The sequence below is a fragment of the Micromesistius poutassou genome, assembly GCF_964030765.1.
Source record: "Micromesistius poutassou genome assembly, chromosome: 1".
NCBI lineage: Eukaryota > Metazoa > Chordata > Actinopteri > Gadiformes > Gadidae > Micromesistius > Micromesistius poutassou.
In genome coordinates this window covers 9,816,608-9,840,296 of record NC_140271.1, presented here as the reverse complement: position 1 = coordinate 9,840,296, position 23,689 = coordinate 9,816,608, and the positions used below count along the sequence as shown (strand labels likewise).

Here is a 23,689-nt window from a genome sequence, read left to right as displayed (position 1 = left end):
TTTGAGGAAAATCCTTCTGAAATGAATTTATTGCACAGACAATGGATTAATAATTTATAGTGTATATATATATATAATTTATATCTTCACAAAATGATTAGTTTCACAGGTAATCATCAAGACAAGTAACAACAAATAAATACAAAATGTATACACAAAACAAACTGGAATGATTGCATAAATATTTACGACACATTTACCTTCCATTAGCTTATTTAAGTCAGGGCTTTGTTTTGTCTCAATACTAGAACAGCAAACTAGAAAGTTGGGTTGTTTTAGTTAAGTAAGCAGAAACACAAACCAATTTTCTTCTCCAGATAGACGCACTTATGTAGAAATCATTCCACTTCAAGAGGGTGGACAAGTAAGGCTCACTGATAAATTGACAATGGTCAATACTGAAATGGGTTCTCTTGAGCTGACTCCATTTGCAACTGAAGAACAAGACCTCAAAACACATTGACTATATATACACACGTGGTATTTCCAAGACATCAATTTGGTTTTTCATATATATATATATATATATATATATATATAATTTATTTTGCGCTGGCAGTTAAAAGGGTCTGTAGTTCCAGAGACTGGAGAACACGGATATCTGTGAAGTGTGGAGATTTATAAATTAGTGAAGAAATTAAAAGTTACAGGAAAAGCTACATTTCTTTTCAAGTATTTCTATCTACTGACTTGCTGACCCAGATTGGCTATAAACAAAGAATTCACAGTAAAGATGAGCAATACACACGTTCATCTTTAGTGCCTTTACTTCAAATCCGGCAATCGAAAATAACCAACATTTTTCACTGGTGCCACACCCTGGTAGATTAGCCCGTCACAAAACATAGTAAAGCGTTATTGTAGACTTCAGGTACCACCGTTGTGCTACTCACTTTGTCCTTGAGCTGCTGGCAGAGTTGCAGAGAGATGGTGAAGAAGACCAGCGTGTCGTTGAGCCAGGGCACCACGCACTCCACCTTGTGGACGTGGCTTACCTCGAAGCGGTTGTTGTTCAGCTCGCTGGAACACAGATCATGTGTGTTAGGTTAGGGGGGGGCGGAACAGGCCACGGCTGTCAAGGAGTGGGTGATGCTCAATGAGACTAGACCCCCAGGTAAAGGACAGGTAGACCCTGCACTAATGAAACATCTGCTCCGCTAAGAAGCAGGAGGGGTTAAACAGGTTGTATTTTTAAAAATACCACAAATTAACCGCTCCGTGTTATAAGCCGCATCTAATTGCGCCTCTTTGACCAGAACACAAATACTTGCGTAAACTAAGAAATTCTATAAATAGTACAATGCTCCTTGTGACCACACCGCATTGACGTTCAACTGTTGAAGTAAGCGTCCATGAGTATTTGGAGATAATGCATATTCAAGCTTTAGTAAAATCCTGAACTTTTTGATAGACTTAGGAACATTCAGTGTGGTAGTGGATTCAATGTCCATTCTAACCCTGGAAAGAACTTCTGGAAATAAAAGAAGACTTACAATGTGGATCCAGGATTGTGCAACACTGAGCTTCCGGCTGGCTTGAAATTCTGAAAAAGAGGAAAAAATGGCGACTATTAAATCTTCAGTAAAGATTTTAATACTATGAAATTAAAAAAAAATAAAACCAAACAAAACAGTTTTGGGAGTTCTAGGAAGGAGAGTGGCCTAGTTATCCCCCTGGGTGAGAACAACAGCAACTTTATTGTACTTTTCTTTTTAAGCTAATACTGTTGTTGTTGTCCCTTCAACGGAACACAGAAGAATTTACACTTCTTTTCTATTCTTATTTTAGTACCAGTTGCAAAATGACATTACCACATTATAAATAAATAATGTTGGGTTATCTGCCCCTTTAAGAAATTCTCCACTTGGTCTTTACCAACATTAGAAGAGACAACAGAAAAGGATCAATACGTCTGATGGATTGAGCTATGAGTCAAGTGAACATTGTGCCAAGTGAGCGTGTGTATGAGTATGTGTATCCAAAGCCTTGCCTTGGTTGTGTTTGGCTGCAGCACATGAAGCTGGTACACGGCGAGACACAGCTTGCTGAGGTTGATGTAGAAATTCACCATGACGTCCCCCGGCATCGGAGGCGAGAACATTTTCTAGTGAGTCAAAGAGAGTCAGAGAGAAAGTCAGAACGTGAGAGAGTGAGTGAGAGAGAGAGAGAGAGACCACAGGATGTTCATTTCTGGGGGAAACAAAACATGATGCAACGCCACATGACATTGTTTTCAGCTAGAGCTTTTTTCTGTTTTACCATCAGGCCGCTGGTAGCTAGCTCAGGTAGTGTCATGGAGGCCGGGGTGGTAAGGCGGTTGCGTGCTCGCGCCAGTTGCAGCATCACCGCATCCATGAGCTATGGACAAGGAGCAGCAGCAGCAGAAGAGGTGTTAGTGTACACGTGCTGGTCCATGCATAACACACACACTCATACGCACACGCTCACACACACACTATTTTCGGAGATGGTTTCAAACAAGAAGTATGTATGTATGTAAATAAGTATTTACATAAAATTGTCCACCCCACAGGTCATGCCTGATAAAGGATTAATCATGTGAGGGGCATGCAGGCGTTACAGCAGCTTAAGATTAAATAAACTATACTGCTGGTAAAAATTTAATAATCAGTAATTCAGCCAATCATGCATAAAATGCAAGACGCACGGCACGTCCCAACAAGAAATTACACCATTAAAAAAACAGACATCTTCCTCCCAGACCGTCATGGGTAGTCACTGTTAGTCCTGGGCGATACGGCTGAAAGACATATCACGATATAACTTGATCATATTGATCGATATCGATAACTATTGATAATTTTAATGACCTTAAAAGATTAGGATTTACCATGCTGGATTTAAACACTTCCGTTTAACACGTAATACGACCTTCCACTGTTCTTCATTGATAAATACTCCAATGTCGATACAACGATGAAAAACACTCTACTATTGTAAATAAGTATGGAAGCGTGTTTGTGTAACAAACCCAGCTGCTAGATCCGGTGGTCCAGTCGCTTATCGATATATACTGAACATGTTTTATATTGATATTGATCAAAAGTCTATCACAATACGATAATTTATTGTTTTATTGCCCAGGCCTAGTCACTGTTTACATTTACACCACTAATCCTAGGCTACCAGTAACAGCGGTATTAGCTTAAGGCTATTGATATACGCATAAGCTTAGAACGTTGTAGAGTAGGTTGTCTCGCAATCCAAAGATTGCCGGTTTGGTCCTCAACTCGTGTACAAGTGTTGTTGAGCAAGATTACTTGCTCAAGCCCTGCTTGGGTTATATAAAGATACAAAAATAAGGATCTTCCTTACTGCGATCAGTTGAGCTATCTATCCATCTATCCATCCATCCATTTATAGACACACACACATCTATACTAAATGAGTAGCAGTATTCCAGGTAATTGGTAGAGTCCATTCCATTTAGGAGGGCCGCTCCACTCAGAAAACAAATGCATTAACAGCAAGTAAGCACTTGTGTGTCAGAGATCTAGTTAAAAAGGCAGAGTGAGAACATGTTGTGAAGAAAACATGTATACATGTACATTATATATGTACATGTATAATACACACATGTACATATTTGTGTATACTCGTCCATGTAGGTGGAAAAGTGCAGGCCCCTCGCTGGAAAGACGGGTGAAAGGTTGAAGTCAACAGATATCCCCAGTTCATTTTACAGAACAGGGGAAGTTCACCCTCTGTTCTGTAACATTAGGGGGATCAGGGTGTGGGTGATCTGATCCGGACAACCAACCTTGTTCACTTCAGCGCCGGTTTTAAAGTGGTAGCTCTCGTCTCTGCTACTCAGCAGCTGCAGTGCTTGGTTCACGTGGTTTCTGGCATCTTGGATCTGCACCAGAGAGAAGATTTAGGGTACATTAGGTTAGGGCGTCAAACCCTCGCATCATTCTCGGACCCTGAACGCAGCCTTTTGGTTTTATCAAGGTATACCTGAACAGTCTGATATAAAAAATGTATCTCCAGTAGATTTTTTTGATGAGAATTTAACCTTTTTACCATAGCACACGACTATTTCAAGAACACTTAAAATAGGCTCAGATTTGGGCTCAAACCACATAACACGTAGTCTATGTCAATAAATATATCCATATATTTTCAATGTAAATAAGTGGACAATGGTGGTGGTTAAGTGTAAACAACGCTGAAATACGTCAAACATACCTGCTGCAGTTTCCACTGCTTGTCGTCCCGAAATTGAAAATGGAGAACTTGGCTACTTTTGGATACTTTCAGGTTTATATCCTATAAAACAAACATAGCAATAGATAAGAAGACGTTTGGCTTAAAGGGATGCGCATGTTTGACCCGGCCCTCACACCCCAGTGGAAGTCACTTACGGCTTGGGTGAGAGCCTCTCCTTGAAGAGTGAGCACCCCTTTCACCTGGTCCATTCTGGAGGAAAGGTGGAGACAGCGGTACTTTGATTTACTCAGCTAAGCAACCAAGCTGCAGTAGGTAGGAATATTAAAATGTGTTGTGTGTAAGATTTGTTAGTTGTAAAGAGAGAGAGAGCAGAATAAAGTATGATCTTGAAAATAAACAACCCCCAAACCCTCTGCTCGCCTTCTCTGTTTCTTCACCATCCACCTGTGGTGGAGCTTTGGTAACGCTGTGTGCACCCATGTGATTAACAGCCAACCAATCAGGACAGACATACCATAATAGCTCACTAGTCAGGTAGAAGTCAACAAAACTAAATAGTCTCACGCAGAGGCAGGCGTGCAGTCAACCAGAACAGATATTCTCACAGAGCATTTAACTCACTCATAGCTGATGGACTGCTCTGGCATTACCAACGAATGAGACTCAAATTATAGCTCTTGAATCTTACCTACAGAGCCTTTAAGATCTAAGTTGTACAAAAGTAAAACATTCATTCATCCCACATATGGTAAGTGGCAGTAGCTCAGGAGGTAGCGCAAGTTGTATCCGGAAGGTTGCTAGTTCGATTCCCGGAGTGTCAAGGTGTCCCTGAGAAAGACACCTCACCCTTACTGCTCCTGACGAGCAGACGTGGTTGAGCCGTTGGTGTGTGAATGTGTGTATGAGTGGTTTTACATCACTTTCGACCAAAGCGTCTGCTAAATGCCATAAATATAAAATATTAATAATATATGTTGATCTTACGTTGTGCTGCCAAGGATGAAGTTCTCCTGTTTGACCTGGCCGTCCAGGCCTGTTGTTGGCATGGAGAAGCGCCTGGACGCCTCCTAGAAACAACAGAGAAGGAACAATGCAGCTTAGTTAGTGTAGGTGACGATAAGATGGGAGAGCAGGTTGTCTGGCTATTGGAAGGTTGCTGGTTTGTGCCCCAGCTCCTTCTAGCCATGTGTTGAGGTCTCCCTGAGCAAGGCAGCAAACCCTATATGTTCCCAACAAGCTGGCTGTAGCCTTGCATTGCTGACGCTGCCTTCAGTTATGAACGGGTGAATGTGAGACGTTTACTGTAAAGCACTTCGAGGTCCTTTTACGTGACGAGTAAGTTGTGGGTTTTGTGAAGGGCAACCAGAGGTTCCTACAGGATGAACCAGGGCTACACGCGCATGATGTATACCCCAGGTTTACCTACAGCACTACATACACCATTAAGATGACAAACAATAAAGCAGTCATATTCATGTATTAAAACTAACATTTCATTTCAATGTATTTAGCAGTGAGCCTAACCTTTATAAAAGTTGTATCTTTATGCTAGAAGCGTATGTTGTAATGATCAAGTGGATCAAGACAATGCAATTGCAATTCTACTGTTCGGAATTACAATAACCCTGAACTTCTGACATCAGTCTGGCATTAGTGTGAAATAGGCTTGCAACAGGGATCTAAGTACACAAGAGAGAACTGAAATACTCCACAGGAAGTTTAAACCAGAAGTATCTTGAAGTATCTTCAGCCTACTTACACTATTAAGTTATCACCTTCAGTGAAATCCTCACACTGTGCTGAGGATTTCACTGAAGGTGATAACTTAATACACAATTTCTCAAATAGAATGTAGATGCCCTGTGGGTAATAGCTCTTCACGTTGTTCCATGTTGGGAGTATTTCAACCTATACCCCACTTAACCTCCCACCCCTGTCATTGTTTTGTTATGGAGAGGTTTAACCAACACTGCAGCTCAAATGTAAACACCATTTTCTTTCAAATAGCTGCAGGTGGGTGCTCGTGTGCATTGAGGTCAAACACCCTTGATAAGGTATTGCTTTGCAACAGTTACAGGGTCATGTTGTCACGTTTTACTCGTCAATACCAGTTAACACAATCTTTTTTGCATTTCATTTTGGGTGCGGTTTTACATATGCCCAGATGCGCTTCCACCCCACCTTCACATGTATTTTAAATAAATAAATTGAAAAGTATCTTTGCACAAGTAAGAGTTGATGTGTACCTTGAGGATGTCCTGTAGCTGCTTTAGTACAGAGTGTACCTCTTCCTTCAGTAGCCAGTTGAATTCCTCCTCCTGCATAAACAAACAGGCAGAAAACATGTTGCTTCAAATTAGTGGTTCTCACTATAAACAGAACAGTGTGTGCTTGCCGTAACCAGGCAATCACATAATAACATACTGACAGACATCAAACAATACTTAATGAAATGTGTAATTTGCATCACAAGTTAACTTATTTATACAGAACCATTGAAACACAAGGTCATTCAAAGTCCTTCACAAAAAGGTAAAAAGCACATTTAATAAACCAAGAAAGGACTATCATTAAAATATACATATATATATATTAAAACAACGAAAGTCTGCTACACATATGTTTACCCTACATTTAGGGTGTAAAGTTATGCCCCGTACAATTTGCCTTGCATACATTCCATGTCCATTGTAATGCATCCTTAGTTACAAACATAACTTCTCAAACGCTAACCAGACACTCCACATTCGCATATATTAACCATTCGTTCACTCTTAAACTCAGGCCATTACCCTTAGTAATCGGAACCCACGTAAATTAGATTTATGCTAATCGCACGACAGAAACCTTGATTACAATGTCCCGCTACAGGCATCGCAACGACCTATAGGGGGCAGTTCTTATTATAATGTGATCCCATGGGCAGGGTAGCCTTCAAGACCGTGTGCACAATGTACACAATACCACTATAGTAGATGTTTGAAAAGTATATAATGCCAAATATTTCCAGTCAGAAAGCCAAATGTGTAGTTGATAAAAATCGCAACTATGGTGGATTAAGGCTAGTTGGCCTGATAATAATAAAGGCTTCAACGAACGCAATAAATGTAACATGCAGTGATGCTTTCTTTGCACGGCCATATATACATAATTCCCCTGATTGCTCTTCCTGCTGAAAAGCAATATAAATTGATCCTGAAAATAATGAATTGCAGTTATGTCTGTCGGTCAGTCAGTCAGCTAACCCGCTAGCAAAGCAGCTAAATAACAGTGTGCAACGTTGCAGACAGGACAGCTTACCATCACTGCTCGCTCCACCTGGTTGGCAGCAGACATCTTAGGCAGTTCGGACAGGGACCTCTGAGGGTTTAACATGTTAACTAAATAGAGGCAGAATGCGTCGCTGCGGTTCTCCTTCTCCTGGCCGTGTTGTGCTGCTGACGCTGAGACGCTGATCAACGTAAGCCCCGCCCACTAATCCTCCGTCAGAAGGGCCATTGGTCAGATTGACCTCCTTCGCCCAGGCGTAGCGGGACAGCTATGGACTATATAGTAACGCGTTCATTGAGTCACATTGTTGCGCACACAAGATGCACTGTTGACGGACGGCAGCATAGAGATGCGTTTGTTCGAACCTTTATGAACGTATGAGTGTTCAAGTGTATTGGATTTAACAAGCTATGAGGGAAATAGGAAATAATACTCCAAACCTAACTTTGTGCGAGGTTGTGCCAGTCGTTCACAAGCATTAGTGTTTTTGTTAATACATTCAGTTTTGTTAAATGAATCCTAAACCGTCTACTCTGTAAAGTAGCTCTATATTATCATTTACTTATTTAAAATAAGTAAATGATAATATAGAGCTACTTTACAGAATAACAAAATAATTTTGTTCAGCACAGATTACTTAAAACTCACTTGGTTTCTACATAAAAATGAGACCGAAAGAAAAAGGCCACACGTCATCAATTAGGAGAGGATTTAATGAAGATAAACAGATTTTCTTGTCCAGAAATTATAAATATTACTAAAGCTATAGTTTCACCCTCCAGCCTCTCATGGGACCAATTAATTTAATCGTTATTTCAATATAATAAGCCATGAAATGTAAGCCAGACATTGATAAACCAATTCAAGGTGAACTGAAAAAAAGACTCCAGAGTATGTCCATTTTATCCCCACGCTCCCCCCTCCCAATCATGAAGTGATATTTACATGACACTTTTTCAGAAACTCAAGTTACATTAGAAAAGTGTGGTAATAAGGAGCCAACATTTTTTTGGGGGGGGGAAACATCTTTTTCAAATTGGAGGTATGGGGAAAGAAAAAATACGGTGTTTATGGTCATTAAACTTAAGCACAGTAAAATTGCCAACTGGCTCTATGATTTCCCATTGATATCCTATGTCAGGTTAGTGTAAAAACCGAATCATTCAAACATTAACCTGACACACCCACACCCTGTTTCATTGTTTCTATGTGTCGAGAATTAAAGATATTTACTAAACTGACAGAAAAAGAGACAACTTATGCAAACCTATCTTAAATTCACTGACTAAAGAAAACATCATATAATTATATCGGAAAAAGTTTAAAAGTAACGGAACACAAACACTCCAACTGTTAAAAAGATTTCATATTCAGGAAAAAATAATAATCAGCTTCACAAAATAAAGTATTACTGCATTTTAAGGCGTTTAAACAAATCTGCCACCGTCATTGATCTGGTCAGGTAAATTGTACAATTTTAAAGCACAGGTTTTATCAAATATGTAGAAGAGATGCACAACAACCTTGTTAAAAATAAATAAATAAAAGACATATCGAACGACTTCAGGGTTACAATATTAAGGCAATGTTCCGGGCGTGTTCTCGTCACTTCTCACATTATCCTAGGCGTAAAAAAAAACAACTAAGGTTCAGAGTTAGCCTAGCCAATATGCATGTTTAAATTAGAGATGATTTCATAGTTATCCTTTGTGCACCCACACAACCTAGGAGAGCTGTTTATTCTGTCTTTTTTTTTTTTAACTCCCTGCTAATCACAAGGGCTTTAGCTTTTCTGCTCGTAGAGAAACAGGATTACATATGGGAGCTAGAATCAGAATCAGGATCAGACAGCTGCCCTAGAAGTGGGGAAAAATGACCAAACATTTGTGTGGGACAATTTCATCAGTGCAATACACAAAACAAATACAGCCTGTGGCATAAGAGCTCCCTCCTTCTTTCCCTCCCTCGCTCTCTCTCTTGCCCTCTCCCTCCCTCCAGCTTGTGGGCAAGGAAAATAAAATAAAAAAAACAGGTGCCAGGCAATTTTAAAATGAAAACAAAAAACAACAACTACAAAAACTATGGAAATCGAGGACGTACGAGTGTGTGGGGTTCCCACAGGTCACACTTCAGCCTAGTGAATGTAGGCCCTGTAGACTGCGGACATGTCGTTGTCTGATTGGTCCAGTGCCTTTGCCCTTTTGTACACCTAAAAAGCAGTAAACAAACAGGAGCAGGTGTAAGGACTTGCAGTGGTGAGTTCAATGGTTGCGTAACCAGTATTCATCCATTCATGGACACAAACTGTTGGTGCAGGGAGAGAAAGCACAGGGAGAGAAAGCTCACCTCGTTGGCAGCGGCCGCCATTGGAGTCGGGTGGTTGGCCATGTCCCCCATGGATATGGCTAACCGAAGGTCCTTCTGAATGTGTTTCAAATAGTAGTCTGGCTTGAAGTTGCCCTGAAGGATGTCTTCAAAATGCAGGGAAATACGTTAGTCAGCATATTTAAATCGGGGTGACAATTGTTTTATTGGTGGTATTTTATGAGAGGACCTACTTTGGCATTTCTGATCCACAAAGGTGCTGGCCATCTGTCCCTGGCAAAGGATGTCCAGGAGGGTCTGTTGGGATTGGCCGGTGGCCTGGGCCAGGGTCAGGCCTTCAGCGATGGTTGCCATGAAGCTGCCCTGCACCATGTTCAGAATGAGCATCATCTTTGCTGCATTTCCCGCTTCACCTGAAGTAAAATACATTTGATTCAAATAAACATGGGTTTAGGTTGGTTTGCAACTTAAGTTGGAAATTATTTTTTTAATTAAGTTCCTAAATTATTTTGGATTGATTAGTGATTCATGATGTTGTTATCATTTCAAACGCTGAATACTCTGTTGGTCTGCAGCTGATTGAGGGAATACCTATTGAATCATGTGGTCAGAGAATACACTTAAACACTAGACAAACTTGGCCAACCAGTCGTTTGTTGTACCTCTTTCACTCATTTATAATGTTTTGATGAAGCCAAGCATAGAGGATTAAAAAGAAGATAAAAGCATGTCTAGAGGTAGGACCAGAAGGCTCATGTCGATCCAATCAACCAGACATTATCCACTATTGTAATCGGGTCATCACACGACAATGAAACCATTCATTAGGAGGTAAAAAGGTCTTAGAAAGGTGACATATTATACCACCAGGTTTGAGTGTGATTAGCCATTACAAGCCGTTTTGAAAATCTCACAAGTGGGCGTGTCCACCTAGATGTATGATGGATAAACAAGCAACATTTGCTACAGTCCACTGGGTAGGCTGGTAGACCTGATCTATGCAGCATACATCTAGGTGGACACGCGTGATGTCAGAAGAGGCCGATTTGGAATGGCTAAACACACTCACACCTGGTGGTATAATATGTCCCCTTTAAAAACACGAGACATGAGCATACCCAGAAAGAAGGAGCTCTTGCCCATGGCCTGGAAGCAGCTGCTGCAGTCCTCGTAGACGCTGCGGTCGCCGGCTGCCAGGATGACCAGCATGCCGTCGTTGGACAGCTGCTGGCTGCCCGCCACGGGGGCCTCCAGGAACCGCCCGCCCCTGGTGGTGATCGACTGCACAGAGGAATACACATCAGCTAGGGGGTCGTATACAAGTACGTGCTGAAGGAGAACATGCAATAGAAAATAAATTTACAAAACTAGATCGAAAACGTGAAACGATTTTAAGAGAAAACCCCTTGAACTTTTTTTTGTGATCAACTATACAGTGGAGGACGGACCCGAATACAAGTCAGCTAAGGGGTCGTACGAGTACATGCTGAAGGAGAACGTGCCATAGAAAATACATTTAGATGGAAAAGCAAAACGATTTTTTAGAGACGCCCCCTTGGAACTGTTTTTTTGAGTGTACCTGGGAGAGTTCTGCAATGGTCTCGGGGTCTACCGTGGACATCTCTACGTAGCACTTCCCGGGTCTTATCCCCTGCAGGACTCCGCTCGGGCCTAGGACCAGCTAGAGGGAAGGAAGAACCATTTGACGTTATACTTTGAATGTAACAAGCGGCCCGTTTCAAATGCTGGCCTTTGTGTCCCTTTCCACATACTCACATCCTTAGCAGCCTTTGGGTCGGAAACACAGGAGAATGTGATGTCGCACATGGAGACGACCTCTGCGGGGGTGCGGCCTAGCCTGGCACCCTCCTGGATAAACAGGTCACACTGGTAACCAAGAGGAGGCAGACATAAGCACTTGCGTTGACCAAACAGGCAAGTGTATCAGCAGGTGTCCCATATTCCTTCAGGAGTCCCATATTCCTTCATAACAATAACATAGACCCTTTAATAACCAGTGACATCTTCCTCTATAACAATACAATCGTCCATTTTATAATCTGACACATCCTCCTCCATAACAACAAAATAGACTCTTTAATAACCAGTCACATCTTCCTCTTTAACAATACAATACAATGGACCCTATAACAACCAGTCGCATCTTCCTCCATAGAAATACCGTAGACACTTGAATAACCACACCAAGTCACATCTTCATCTCATTAATAATACTAATTATGGGTCTGTTCCTTTTTTGTATGTTGGCTTTGTCAGTCGTGAGCTAAGCCATAAAAAACTGAAGTTTGAGCAATGGGAAGGCAGCAGCAGACCAACCTTTTCTGCGGTGCGGTTCCACACGGTGACCACATGACCCATCTTTAACAAGTTGGAGACGATGCCGCTGCCCATTAGACCCAGCCCTAGGAAACCTATCCTGAAGAGAAGAACATCACAAAGAAAACTGCATCAGCAACACGGCCTTCCCTTCCAATTGAATACATATCATGATTAATCAATACAGCTTTGACATTGAAAATTAAATAAGATGTTTTTGGTTTGCAAAGAGAGTATTTAGGGTATTAATACCGTTTATCCGTAGGTGTGATGCTTCCATTGATGGCGGTGCTGTCTGCTGCTTGGATAGATGTGGAACTGGTGTCCTGGACAAAGACCAGCGTCAGGCTCAGTAAGGCAAGGCAACTTTATTTATACACGAGGCAGACTCAAAGTTCTGCACATTGAAACATAGTCATACAATGGAATTAAACAATGAAATAAAATAGATAAGTAACAGAAAACAAAAGGCAAAGTTAAGAAGAAAGTGCAATGTGTTTAAGATTTAGCAGAAAGCTAAAGCAAACATACAATGATAATAAGTAATCAAATAAAATAGATACGCAAGTATGATAGCAACTTATTATCTCTTCATTGAGCAAGACACTTACAGATGGTCATTCTTCCCTTTCATAATACTTTGAAAGAAACAATTACATTTCTTTACCTCTTCAATAATTTTCAGACGCTTGCTGATGGGTTCCATTGAAGAGGCAGGCTGTAGGAAGTAGGGACGTTTTAATGAAAAGGCTTGCAGAGGGAAACAGCCCATAGACACAGAAGAGAGTATAGCTATTTAATCATTTGGTCAGAGAATACACTTATACACTTTCACACTGGTCACTCTTGGTTAACCAGATAGTCGTATACCCTTTTTCGCTCATGGATTTCATGAACATGCTTTGATGAAGCCAAGCATATGTGAATATAAAAGGAGATAAAAGGAGATATTTGACGGACCAGACAGCTTGTAACTTGGTCATCGTAACCATGAAATCCCCAATTATGAGTTGAATGTATCATTTAAATTTTTCGGTGAGTGATGATGTGATCGGTTGGATTACCATGGCTACAGCATGGGAAACTCCCAAGAGGATATGATTGCTTCAAATCCCAGAGTCAAAACACATGTGTAAAACCAAAGAAACCTTCGCTCTTACCTTCTCAGACTGGCTCAGGAGGAAGTGGTGGAAATGTGGGTCATCCTTCACAGGCTAAAAATAACAGAGTTTGAATTAAAAAGACGTTGCACAGGGCACGCATTAACCCAACTCACATAAAATAAAAAGCCATGTTCAGGAATAATAAGGGTATAATCTTACATCAAACTTGAATCAAAAAGTAACTTCAACCATGCAGCTTTTTAAAACGAGGTACATCAAATGTCAGAGTAGGGTCGGGTGAAAGCTGGAGAAGGTGGATCGGGAACTTGACGGACACAAAGTGCACATACACACATCACCGCAATACAATGCAACTTTAGACATCGCTTGAAAACCCTTGCAGTGCTTTCAAGAATGCCTGGGGCAAAACAAACACGGTCCACTTGGGTGTCGCACATACACCCATTCGAACCACAGCAGGTTTATGTTTACCTTCAATGGGGTATTTTGCATAGTTTGGGCAGCTAGGCTACCTATCATAACATGTTGGACCCAATAGGACATACAAACATGTTGTCAAGACCCAATCAAACCAACAGTAGACACCCGGGTGGCTCAACGTATATATTGAAGGTGATCGGTTATATTTTAAGGGAAATCAAACAACATGACAACCGACAAACCTGTTTATCAATGACAATGAAGAAAAGCTGGTAAAAACACCCAAGCTGCACCAAGTTTGTGTTTCAAATCAATTCAATCATTGACATCCCAAACCAGGCCAAAATGTATTCCCTATATCCCTCCTGAGATCCAGCTCGCTAAAACAATCTGATTAGTCACACTGTACATCAATACCACTGTGACAATCTTCAGAGCTGGTTACCAACATCTGTATAGCCTACTTAACTTTCTGTTGTCAGGAACAGAAAAGAGCAGATGAGTTGGAAAGGAAAAAGGATGCAAGTCTCCAAGTGGTGCCGTATTAGGGTAAAGCCAGAGTGTAAAGTCAAGGGAGAAGAAGAGCAAGGCAAGCAAGGCTTTGGTGGGAAGTGGGGGGGGGGGGTATTTCACCTACACTGCTTTTCCATTTGAATCCTGAGGCGGCTCCTGTCCCCAGCCTCTCAGCTGTGGAGGACTCTGGGTCAGAGTCAGTTAAGTCCTTTAAGGAAGAAACACACATTGACCTCTGGATCAGAAGGCAGACCTTGAGACCAATAGCCAAATCAGGGGTTCAGGGAGGTTTCTCTTTCGGGCAGGGAAAAAAAGAGGGTTGCAACTCGATTGTACTTTCAAGGACCATGTTTGTGTTCACATAATCATTTTAAAGAACCAGGAGAAGGGGAGTGGACTGACAAAGGTTGGACATATTTTCAGCTGCCAAGATTTCACTTTTGGACAAGAAAAAGAATCAGTCTCAGGTAACACTACATCCTCATGCAACTGATTAGCTACTTATGATGCGATGAATAGCAACCTCAGGGCTCAGCAGTTACGCTTGTACGGGACTATTGGATTTTCTTATGGGGCAAGTAGTAGAAAAATTAAAGTCAGAGGATCACAAAAAAAATATGTTATCTTCTGCTTATATTTTAGCTTGAAACACAGCCAATAAAACCACAACAACCACAAGAACAACAGCTGGACTAATAAGAAGTCAACCTGAGTGTTCCACAGATACACAATGTTCTTATTACACATCCATGGTACACACAGATGTAACGTATACCTCAGAGCTGAAGTAACCAACTGAGGAGCGATGTGTTAAAAGTCAAATGAAAAACACAAGCTAGCTCAAGTAACGAACGTAGGGGGAGATAGTTCATCAGCAGAAAGAATAAGGATGACTGGGTGAGTTATGACAAAGAGGAAAGGGTGACAACTTAGCTGACAAGTTCATAGCATGCTTGCTGATGCAAACATTATCTGTTGGATTGCCTGTTTTGCTAACATTAAGGTGAACTGTGGGATGGACTGTGGACCAAGCTCTCAACCTACAAAACAACCAATGTCATGGCCAACAGAATAATTGTATGATTTTAATAGATTGACAATGCACCATGAGTATTGGAAGTAATTCTAAAGTAAAGTGATATGTCAATGTCCGGAAAAGCACCTGGGAACAGAACTGTAACGTTTTTGAGACCGCGTCCACATGGAGCCGATTTTTTGGTGAAACCGCATAAGTCTTGTGCGTTTGGGCCAACCGTCAAGATGATCCGTTGCACGAAAACGCACTTTTCTGAAACCAGGTCCCAGGGTGGATTCAGATAAAAAACTGACCTATGCGGTTTCGTGTTAAGATCGTGTGGACGCCTGAAACGCAAATGATGATGTCATCACCCCCCCCCCCCCCCCCCCACCAGCTGGGGACGTTAGAGTTGCGTTGATTTTTTTCTTTGTTATTATTTTTGTAGCAATACAGCCCCTTGGAAAATTGGATTGAATTGAATTACTAACGTTACATTAAAAAGTATTTCTGCTCAATCTAAAAAGGTTTAACAACTGCTTTCTCCCTCTCGACTGTATGTTTATATACAACGCGCATGGGCTTGATGCGCACAGGTTTGATGTGCTCCACTTTTTGTGTGGAGAACCAGCGCCACACAGTGGCCTTGAATATGTACTACAGCGTTTCTACAGCTCGATGCGTTTTCACAACGAGTCCGTCTTTACGGGGATATTCCTGAAACACATCAAAGGAAAACGGATCGTTTTCGCCCGTGTGGACGGGGCCTAAGAGACATGGGTACACCATGTACCACATCCATCGTAACTACAAAATCAACACCAAGGCACTGCACGCCATGGGGCATGTAGGAATGGTTTCCACCGCTGGGCCATTTATGTGTACACCTCATAATCAACTACAGTTCCCAGAGCCCATGAGTGACACGGGTTAGAAAGCCAGTGTGGTTCAGGTCATATTCTAAACCCTATAAGAGCAACACTTGAAGAAGTAACGCCACTTGGTGAGCCCCCCCATGAGAGATTAACAAAGACTCCTCTGTGCACATTAGTGCCCCACCAACCTTCTCAGACGGATCCCTCAGGGCACTCAGGTCTTCATCGTCCTCCTCCAATATCTTCAGTGGTTTGTTAGAGGTCTTCTTCCCCTTGGTTTCGCCTTTTCCTTCAGAGCCCTGTCCAGGAGCAGAAGCAGAGATAAACGGTTTAACAGGAGCAAATCAATAACACAGGACTGGATTGGACAAAAAGTCTGATTTTTCTGTTACAGGCTCAATATAAGATGGAGAGTTAACATTTATCGGTGTAGAGGAAGTAACTGAAAAATATACTTTTTACAATAGCTTGATCATAATGAAAATAGTCAACCATGTTCCTTTCATGTCATGTTCAAAGGGCCACTTGCAGGTTTAGCATGCAACAGTTAAAAATGTATGGCACTCTTTAACACAACATGTACGTGCAGACCAAAACTTTTGAGGTGATGCAACATAGATTTAGCTTGACTGCCCCTATTAACCATGGTCAGTTGGGCATTATGTTGAATTCAATGTGTATTCTAGTCATCCAGTTAACACATTAAATCCAATTCAGAATTAATTAAAAGGGTTTAAAAAAATGCAAGATATGTTAGACACATTAGTAGCACACGTCTCCTGTTCTTATTGTACGAGTAATGGTTTCTTCACCTGTTCCTTTCCTTTGGCCTTCTTCAAGAAGTCTTCCACTGCATCCACTGCCTGCTGGAAACGTTTGCCTTTGTTTATCTTGATCATCTCTTCTTTGTGGGGGTGGTAGGGCTTCAGCTGTTCAATTTTGATCCATGCACTGTGAAGATCAAGAAAACACAAACATTTGGAATTGGCAAAAACGGTCGAAATCTATTTTTAGATCATAAAAAAAATGGGAGAAAGGGTCACCACTACCCCCTTCTTTACACTTACTGGTCTTCTGTTCCGAAGAATTTCACAAAGTGGCACTTCTTTCCTCGGGGCTTCTTCAGATCCTTGGGAGGGCTCACTACCTGATGTGCAAACACAATGTTTACAACATATGATCAATACATAATCGTCTTATTAGACAGACAATGCAAGTGAAGACAACTCACACTCGGCCACTATGTGCCTGCTGATAAAAGTCGTCACTGCTTACCTTCCCCGGCCATGGTGGGTAGCGTCCAAGTTTCCCCCTGCATTAAAAACATACACACAACGCTTTCTTATTCACAACTTATTCACCTTGGACAACACACGTTACTACTAGATAATACGTTGTGTCGTCGGGTAAACACGGAAGACCAGCCACTCGAGGGTTAGGAGGAAGGCTAACGATACACAACATCCGTTTAGCTAGTTAAGGAAACGCGACAACTGTGGGGAAAGTAATCCTCCATGCGGACGTCAAAGTAATAAAAAGCAGCGGTGGATTAAACAACGGCGACGTAAACAGAGAGACATAACAGATGACGTAACCGTTCACAATTAGCGAACAGTCCGACTCTCAGATCGCGACCAACGATTTACTTATAACGTTAACGACCACAACCACAACAGCGATACGTGCAAGTGGTGGTCCCGTGCTACGCAACGGCTTTAACGGCTTTTAACTCTTTTAAAATGGATTGCACATACACTTTGGGGCTATTGAGCCTAAACGATCGTGTTATAAATGTTATCTCACCAAACTAGATCACCAATTCTCAGATGCACGGTCGCCATCTTGCACCTTTACTAAAAACGTCGCACTGAATCAGGGAAGAGACGAAGACACGGTAACGACATGCGTCACTTCCGCCCTCGAAATGCTCCAATAGGCGAATGCGGTCGTATCCCATCTTATTTTAACAGTCTCCAGCTTGATATTATAGGAATGAAAAGCCAGGTTGTCCAACATTGGAAACATTGAATTATACCTTGTTGGGAGTTGTTTCATGTTACAGGTAGGATTGTAGTAAACCCCCCTCAGCAAATATCTACACAGTTTATTATGGTATGTTATGTTTCCAATGCATTTCATCACCTTAAATTACATACCCTACATCCCTATATAAGTCTATTGGTATACTTTGACAGCAATGAGAAGGTGAATAGAGGGATGCCAAAGTTTGTGATCCGGCACCCATCTTCCTTGATCCAGTTACCAAAACATATTTAATATTGCTTTGTAGGTGAGTGTCATGACTTCTTAAGGGAAAGTCATAATAATATATTAATAATCACGTATGATAATGCTTATTACTTCACTGCTATTTTGTTGTGACGACTGGTACCGTCTGCCGTCACAGGGAGTACAGATTCACAGTTATGAGGGAGATGTGCTCAGACGTGTTACGTTCCTATGTATTTGTGGAGTTTCTGTTTTCCTCTCCCTGTCCTTTATTTTAGGACTACAAATATGGCTGTTCTGGAGTCCAGCTGGTATGATTGGTGGAGGCTAACCAACAGGGCCAAGCCATCTGCTAAAAGGCCTCATCGGTTCCATCTGGACCCTCTATGATGCTCCATCAAGCCCCTGCCTGATTTTCACAGGCACTTTTTTGTCCCTGCCTGTTAGCTATGTTTTGTGCTTGGTTTGTTACCACTGTGGCCATAGGTCCCGTTTGCTGTGTTAGTGTTTCTACCTGTTGCCATATTAGGCTTATGTGTTGAAGTTGTGTTTAAGCTTTGGCCCAGCCTGTAGGACACTGGTAAGGGTGAGTGACCTTGGTGCCTCATTCTTTTCCTGTTTTTGTCAAGCTAGGGAGCTAGGCATATCCTTTTGTATTTCTTTGGCGCAATTAGACTATTTTGATTTAAGGTAAGTCTGTTATGTTTATTTTAGCCCAGGCTCATCCTAATGATTGTTATGAAATCTGGTGTCTGTACTGTTTGAGTTGGCTTTATGTTGTCCCCTCTATCCCATAGACTAGAGCAGGGGTCTTCAACCTTGGGGTCACATATGCATTCAATAAAAGTTATGTTAATGTGTATTCATGTTATTATTCATGTTAATATGTATTTTCAGTAACTAACATATTACATTTATGCAACATTGATGAAATCTGACACCTTCATAGCAGCGATTGAGTCAGGACCTCTTATCAAAATAATTGCGAGTTAGGTATTTGAGGTCTTTGAATACATTTTGTTTTAAATAAATAAGTTATTTCAATAGCTTTGTTACTAAGCCTTATTATTGTATGCACAATAACAAGGTATGTTTGTACATGACACTATAGGTTGTCCTACATTGTAGGCCCAGTTTGATATTTAACACCGTTTTATACAATATATGTAGTGGGGGGTCCCAGCTCAATCACTCTATCAGCTATGGGGTCCTTAGCCTAAAAACGTTGAAGACCCCTGGACTAGAGGGTAATAACAAGGCGATTCTTGGGCTAATGCATACCAGCCAGGGCCATCATGGATGTGCCTCTCAGGGAGGTGGACTATGGAGAGGGACATCAGTTTTCTTCAGTGAATATATTACTCTGTAGTTGAATATAATGATACTCTCATCTTTTGACAGCCTGAGATAAGTCTTGTGACCATTTTTTTTGTTGCCACAATCTAATCAAGTTGTCCACGGCAAAGCCCCGATTATTACATATTCAGAGTCTCAATCCAACTTGAGCTCAACCATATGAGTATAAAACAGGATTGATTGTGTTCCTTAGCACTGGTGTATCTATCTTGGCAGAAAAGAGAGGTAGAACTAAACTATAGTTAATGTATTTTGTGACAAAGAAGAGTGAGAGATTTGTGCAATGAAGATGCAGGTGCATTTTTGTTTGGCCGATTATATATTATTTGTGAAAATTAGGCATTAGAATAAACTTGGTAATTTGTATTTTTTTAACAGTAAATTAGCTTTGCATTTGCATCCCACAGATATATTTGTTTTATTATGATTAGCATACAACCTCACAATTCACTCACCAATATAATTGTTTCACTTCATATAATGAACCGTAAGATGATTAATCAGTTCATTGTTGTCACTGATGTACTTTGCAGTCATGACAAAGTACATCAGTGACAATACTTGCTGTTCTTTACATTACATCACAGAATACATGTTTTGCTAGTTAAAAATGTTCAATGCTGTATGGTTTTAAGTGTCCTCAAAATGTGGAAGTATATTTAATAGTATAATATAAAGAAAAGCAGTAGTCTTGATAAATGACACAATACAAATATAATTGTACAAATCCTACTTGTCACTGCACATCGTATTCTGTCCCTACATCTAATTTGACTGTATTGGGTGTAATGGTGAGATCCAATGGTTTCATTATAAAATGAAACATTGAAACCTTGTTTCACTGCAGTTAATAATGAAGGGCAAAGAGCTTGATTTACAAAGATAAGGATAAAGCGGTCATACTGAAGTTAACAACCAACAAAAAGGCAACAACAACAACAAACAATCAAAGTCTAATGCTCAAAAATATTATTTGTAAGTACTTTGCAATGTTTTTGGAACATGAGTATGTATAACCTGATGCCTTGTTTTTTTGTAAATCTTTTAAACATTATTGTTAATCAAATAGTTTTAGCCAAACTCAGAGGCATGTTTCCTCCTTCAAAAAATAGTTCATAAAACATAAATATGTAAGATAAATTGGATGAGATGGTGGCAAAATACCCCATACAATATCAGCAGAATAACCCTTATCAGACAAACTCCAGTCAACCTGCCTATTTCCACTTGTGAATGAGTAATTTTGCCTTTACTTATCATCCATTAAAGCACATTTCTGTTACTATCCGGAGAGACATAAGACATGGAACACTGTTTCTGAATGGACCCTGGACAGAATGGACCCAAGTCCTCAGGTAGTGGAGCTAGCCGTGGTGCTGATCGGTCAGCTTTGACTATATTAGTTATTTAGAGGATTTTTAATATCTAAAACAACTTAGGGATTTCTGATGTATTTAGATAACAGAGGGTGTTTGGCATCTTGCATATGGATGCCCACCCAAGTAGGCAGCAGACATTGACAATAGAACCAATTACCTGTTATCTGGAGGGGGTTCCCCCTAGCCACCACACTGTGCTGCCTCCCATCTTCAGTTCTGCTCAGTGTTGGAGCTGCAGGTCTTTGGGCATTGGATTACAGTGATGACCAGGCACCACCACTGCCCATTAACATTCATCACAATAGCAATTAAATCCAACTGCAGGCGGTAACTACAAGTGGAATCATCCAAGTGCATGCAGTGTCTATGGCAACTATAACGACTGTAGAATGTACAAGACGGCACTCTTGTGTCCTTTTAGTAGCAGCTCAGCTTGTGAGCAGAGCAGCACAGAGACAGTGAATGACCGGTAAAAGTCTGACTGATAACAAATGATTAGGGTTATTAAATGTAGCCAACAGGTAAGCGTGGAATCCCACTCTTCACACAGTACTTCAGAATTTAAAAAAATTGTTAATCACTTTTACACTTTAATGAAATAATTATGAGATGAGTAAAGTACTCTCTGCTGTTTGATTCTCCATGTTTCTATAAAAGTTGTGGTGACAAGGTCTTCCAGGAGGAGATAAGCTTGTCCTTGGACCTCTATCTTTCACTGATAGCCCGTCTTAATTTCACTGATGGATGAGTTTTAGGACCGCCTCCTCTGCCATGGTTGGTTTCCATTGCTGGCACAATGAATGACACAACGTCCCTAATACTCATCCTCCCCTTGCACAGGCGTTCTTACCCGCTCTGCCAATTTGTCGTCATTATTCTTGGATAGGAGGGCACAGAGAAACCTACCCTCAACATTTTCCCTGGTATGGGTAGAAAGACCCAGGCAGTTGCATGCAGCATATAACAGGGTAGCCATCTGAAATGGGATTCAACGCAAGAGAATCGTTTCATTTATTTTTAAACCACAGTAAAACGTTTTTCCTAACAACAACCACTCATAGCTGGAAAGAACAGTTTTATTAATTTCTGAAACTGAAAACACAAAATAAAATGTGTCGTACAACATCTACCTTTACTGAACTGAAAAGAGTAAATGTTCGGAACAGAAGGAAATTATTAACAACCAATTACTTTATTAGTTCACAAAAAATGTTGATTCAGTCATAAAATAAAACCATCCACCATTGTCTATATTTTGAACACATCTGTACAACAAGACAATGTGGCAATTGGGGCATCGTTTGTGCAAATCACAACTTAAATTAATTACAGAAAAGACGATCAAATGTAGTCAAGTAGAACAATGACCAATACAACTAAACTATGCTCAATGTAAACCGTACCATTTGTGACAACGAGGAGTCGACAAATTAATTGAACACTGATTATTCAGAGTGGACTGAACTTTGAAGAGTGTGTTTGACCTATGATGACTTTCTGTGGAAAGAATTGGTTGCTGTAAACCGATTGGCTCAAATGGTGATTCCAGGCGAGGTCAAAACCCGTCATCTTGTGGCGTTTATCACCGTACTATTCTGGAACAGTTTGGTACAGTACGGTTCGGTACAGTACTGCAGCCGTGCGTGGCTGGGATTTGCTTTTCCAAACCGGGCTTCCAGTGTGAAGATATGACGTGCTCATCCCTTATGTGTTTAACTGATGACGCGTTCTCGACACAACAAACCGCACACTTTTATTCTACATTATAGTCTACCATAAAATCAGATTGATTCATTTTAAGACGCAATTCATATATTTGGGTTGTTTCCGACGGAAGGCGACACAGAATGATATCCACGATTATCAATATTGTTCCAATTCCAGTGGTCGTGGAAACACAAATAAGCACGGCCCAATACAGCAAAAACTGCCAATGAAAAAACGCCACAAGATACATTTGAGCCAATCAGAAATCGTATCTATACACGTGTGTGGAGATGGTGTCCATGCTGCATTGCAATTTCAGTAATTGTTCAACTTTTCAGTAGCTTCTTTGTTAAGCAAATATGTTTGACAATAAACACAGAGCTCTGCCATCTCCTTTCTGCTCCCACTGCCAGTTAATAGAAAGAAAACTAAAGCTTATTAAGCTTAGACGAATGAAGCCTTCTGTTGTGTGAACACAAAGTCTTTTGTGTCTAAAGCGGCATTCAACCGATTCAACACATTGAGGCTCCCTTCTGCGCAGTGGGAAAGAGTTTTGAAATAGTTTGTGTGTTTTTCCAATACAATCTTCAGAATGAGATAGCATTAAATAATAGGGGCAATCAATGACCCACTTGCCAGCTACATTATCAGCTGGCAGAAAGAACAGTATTTAACTGCAGGCGGTTATTTGAATGAATAAACAAACATCAGAAATGCCAGGGCTATTTGCCAAGATTCCCCCAGTGGATTCTGCAGCCCAGGCACGGCTTGCCAACGAACAACGAACTGGGAGACACTCCTCTGCACACCTGTGGCCTCATTCAGGCCATGGTTGCACAATACCCCAAAGGGAGCTTCGATGTGTAAAATTGGTTGAGCACCCCTTTAAAAAGGGTGTCGGTAATGAGGAGATATCTGTAGCCTGCCTACTGGCTCAGCCCACCCCTC

At 41.0% G+C, this 23,689-nt stretch overlaps 2 protein-coding genes across 6 annotated transcripts; both read right to left on the bottom strand.

Moving 5' to 3' along the window:
- Window positions 1–94: 94 nt before the first annotated feature.
- Window positions 95–7,623, bottom strand: rogdi (rogdi atypical leucine zipper). Its single transcript, XM_084485196.1, has 11 exons — window positions 7,492–7,623; window positions 6,438–6,509; window positions 5,176–5,258; window positions 4,386–4,440; window positions 4,210–4,290; window positions 3,782–3,877; window positions 2,260–2,358; window positions 1,991–2,104; window positions 1,494–1,543; window positions 894–1,020; window positions 95–601 (listed from the first exon to the last, which is right to left on the bottom strand). Exons 1-11 carry the CDS (start codon window positions 7,564–7,566, stop codon window positions 560–562), a joined length of 894 nt encoding a protein of 297 aa, XP_084341322.1. The 5' UTR covers window positions 7,567–7,623; the 3' UTR covers window positions 95–559.
- A 532-nt stretch (window positions 7,624–8,155) lies between these two features.
- glyr1 (glyoxylate reductase 1 homolog (Arabidopsis)) lies at window positions 8,156–17,948 on the bottom strand. 5 transcript variants are annotated; one of them, XM_084463366.1, is made up of 17 exons: window positions 17,874–17,948; window positions 17,346–17,382; window positions 17,138–17,217; window positions 16,883–17,021; window positions 16,259–16,369; window positions 14,305–14,388; window positions 13,284–13,337; window positions 12,791–12,841; window positions 12,376–12,449; window positions 12,124–12,223; window positions 11,563–11,673; window positions 11,366–11,467; window positions 10,905–11,067; window positions 10,020–10,199; window positions 9,808–9,932; window positions 9,562–9,670; window positions 8,156–9,317 (listed from the first exon to the last, which is right to left on the bottom strand). In XM_084463366.1, the coding sequence occupies exons 1-16, from the start codon at window positions 17,909–17,911 to the stop codon at window positions 9,596–9,598; spliced, it is 1,524 nt and encodes a 507-aa protein (XP_084319492.1). In that variant the 5' UTR covers window positions 17,912–17,948; the 3' UTR covers window positions 8,156–9,317; window positions 9,562–9,595. The 5 variants fall into 5 exon arrangements, with proteins under 5 accessions (XP_084319492.1, XP_084319493.1, XP_084319491.1 ...); XM_084463367.1 differs by having other exon boundaries at window positions 8,156–9,083; XM_084463365.1 differs by having other exon boundaries at window positions 8,156–9,670.
- Window positions 17,949–23,689: the final 5,741 nt, after the last annotated feature.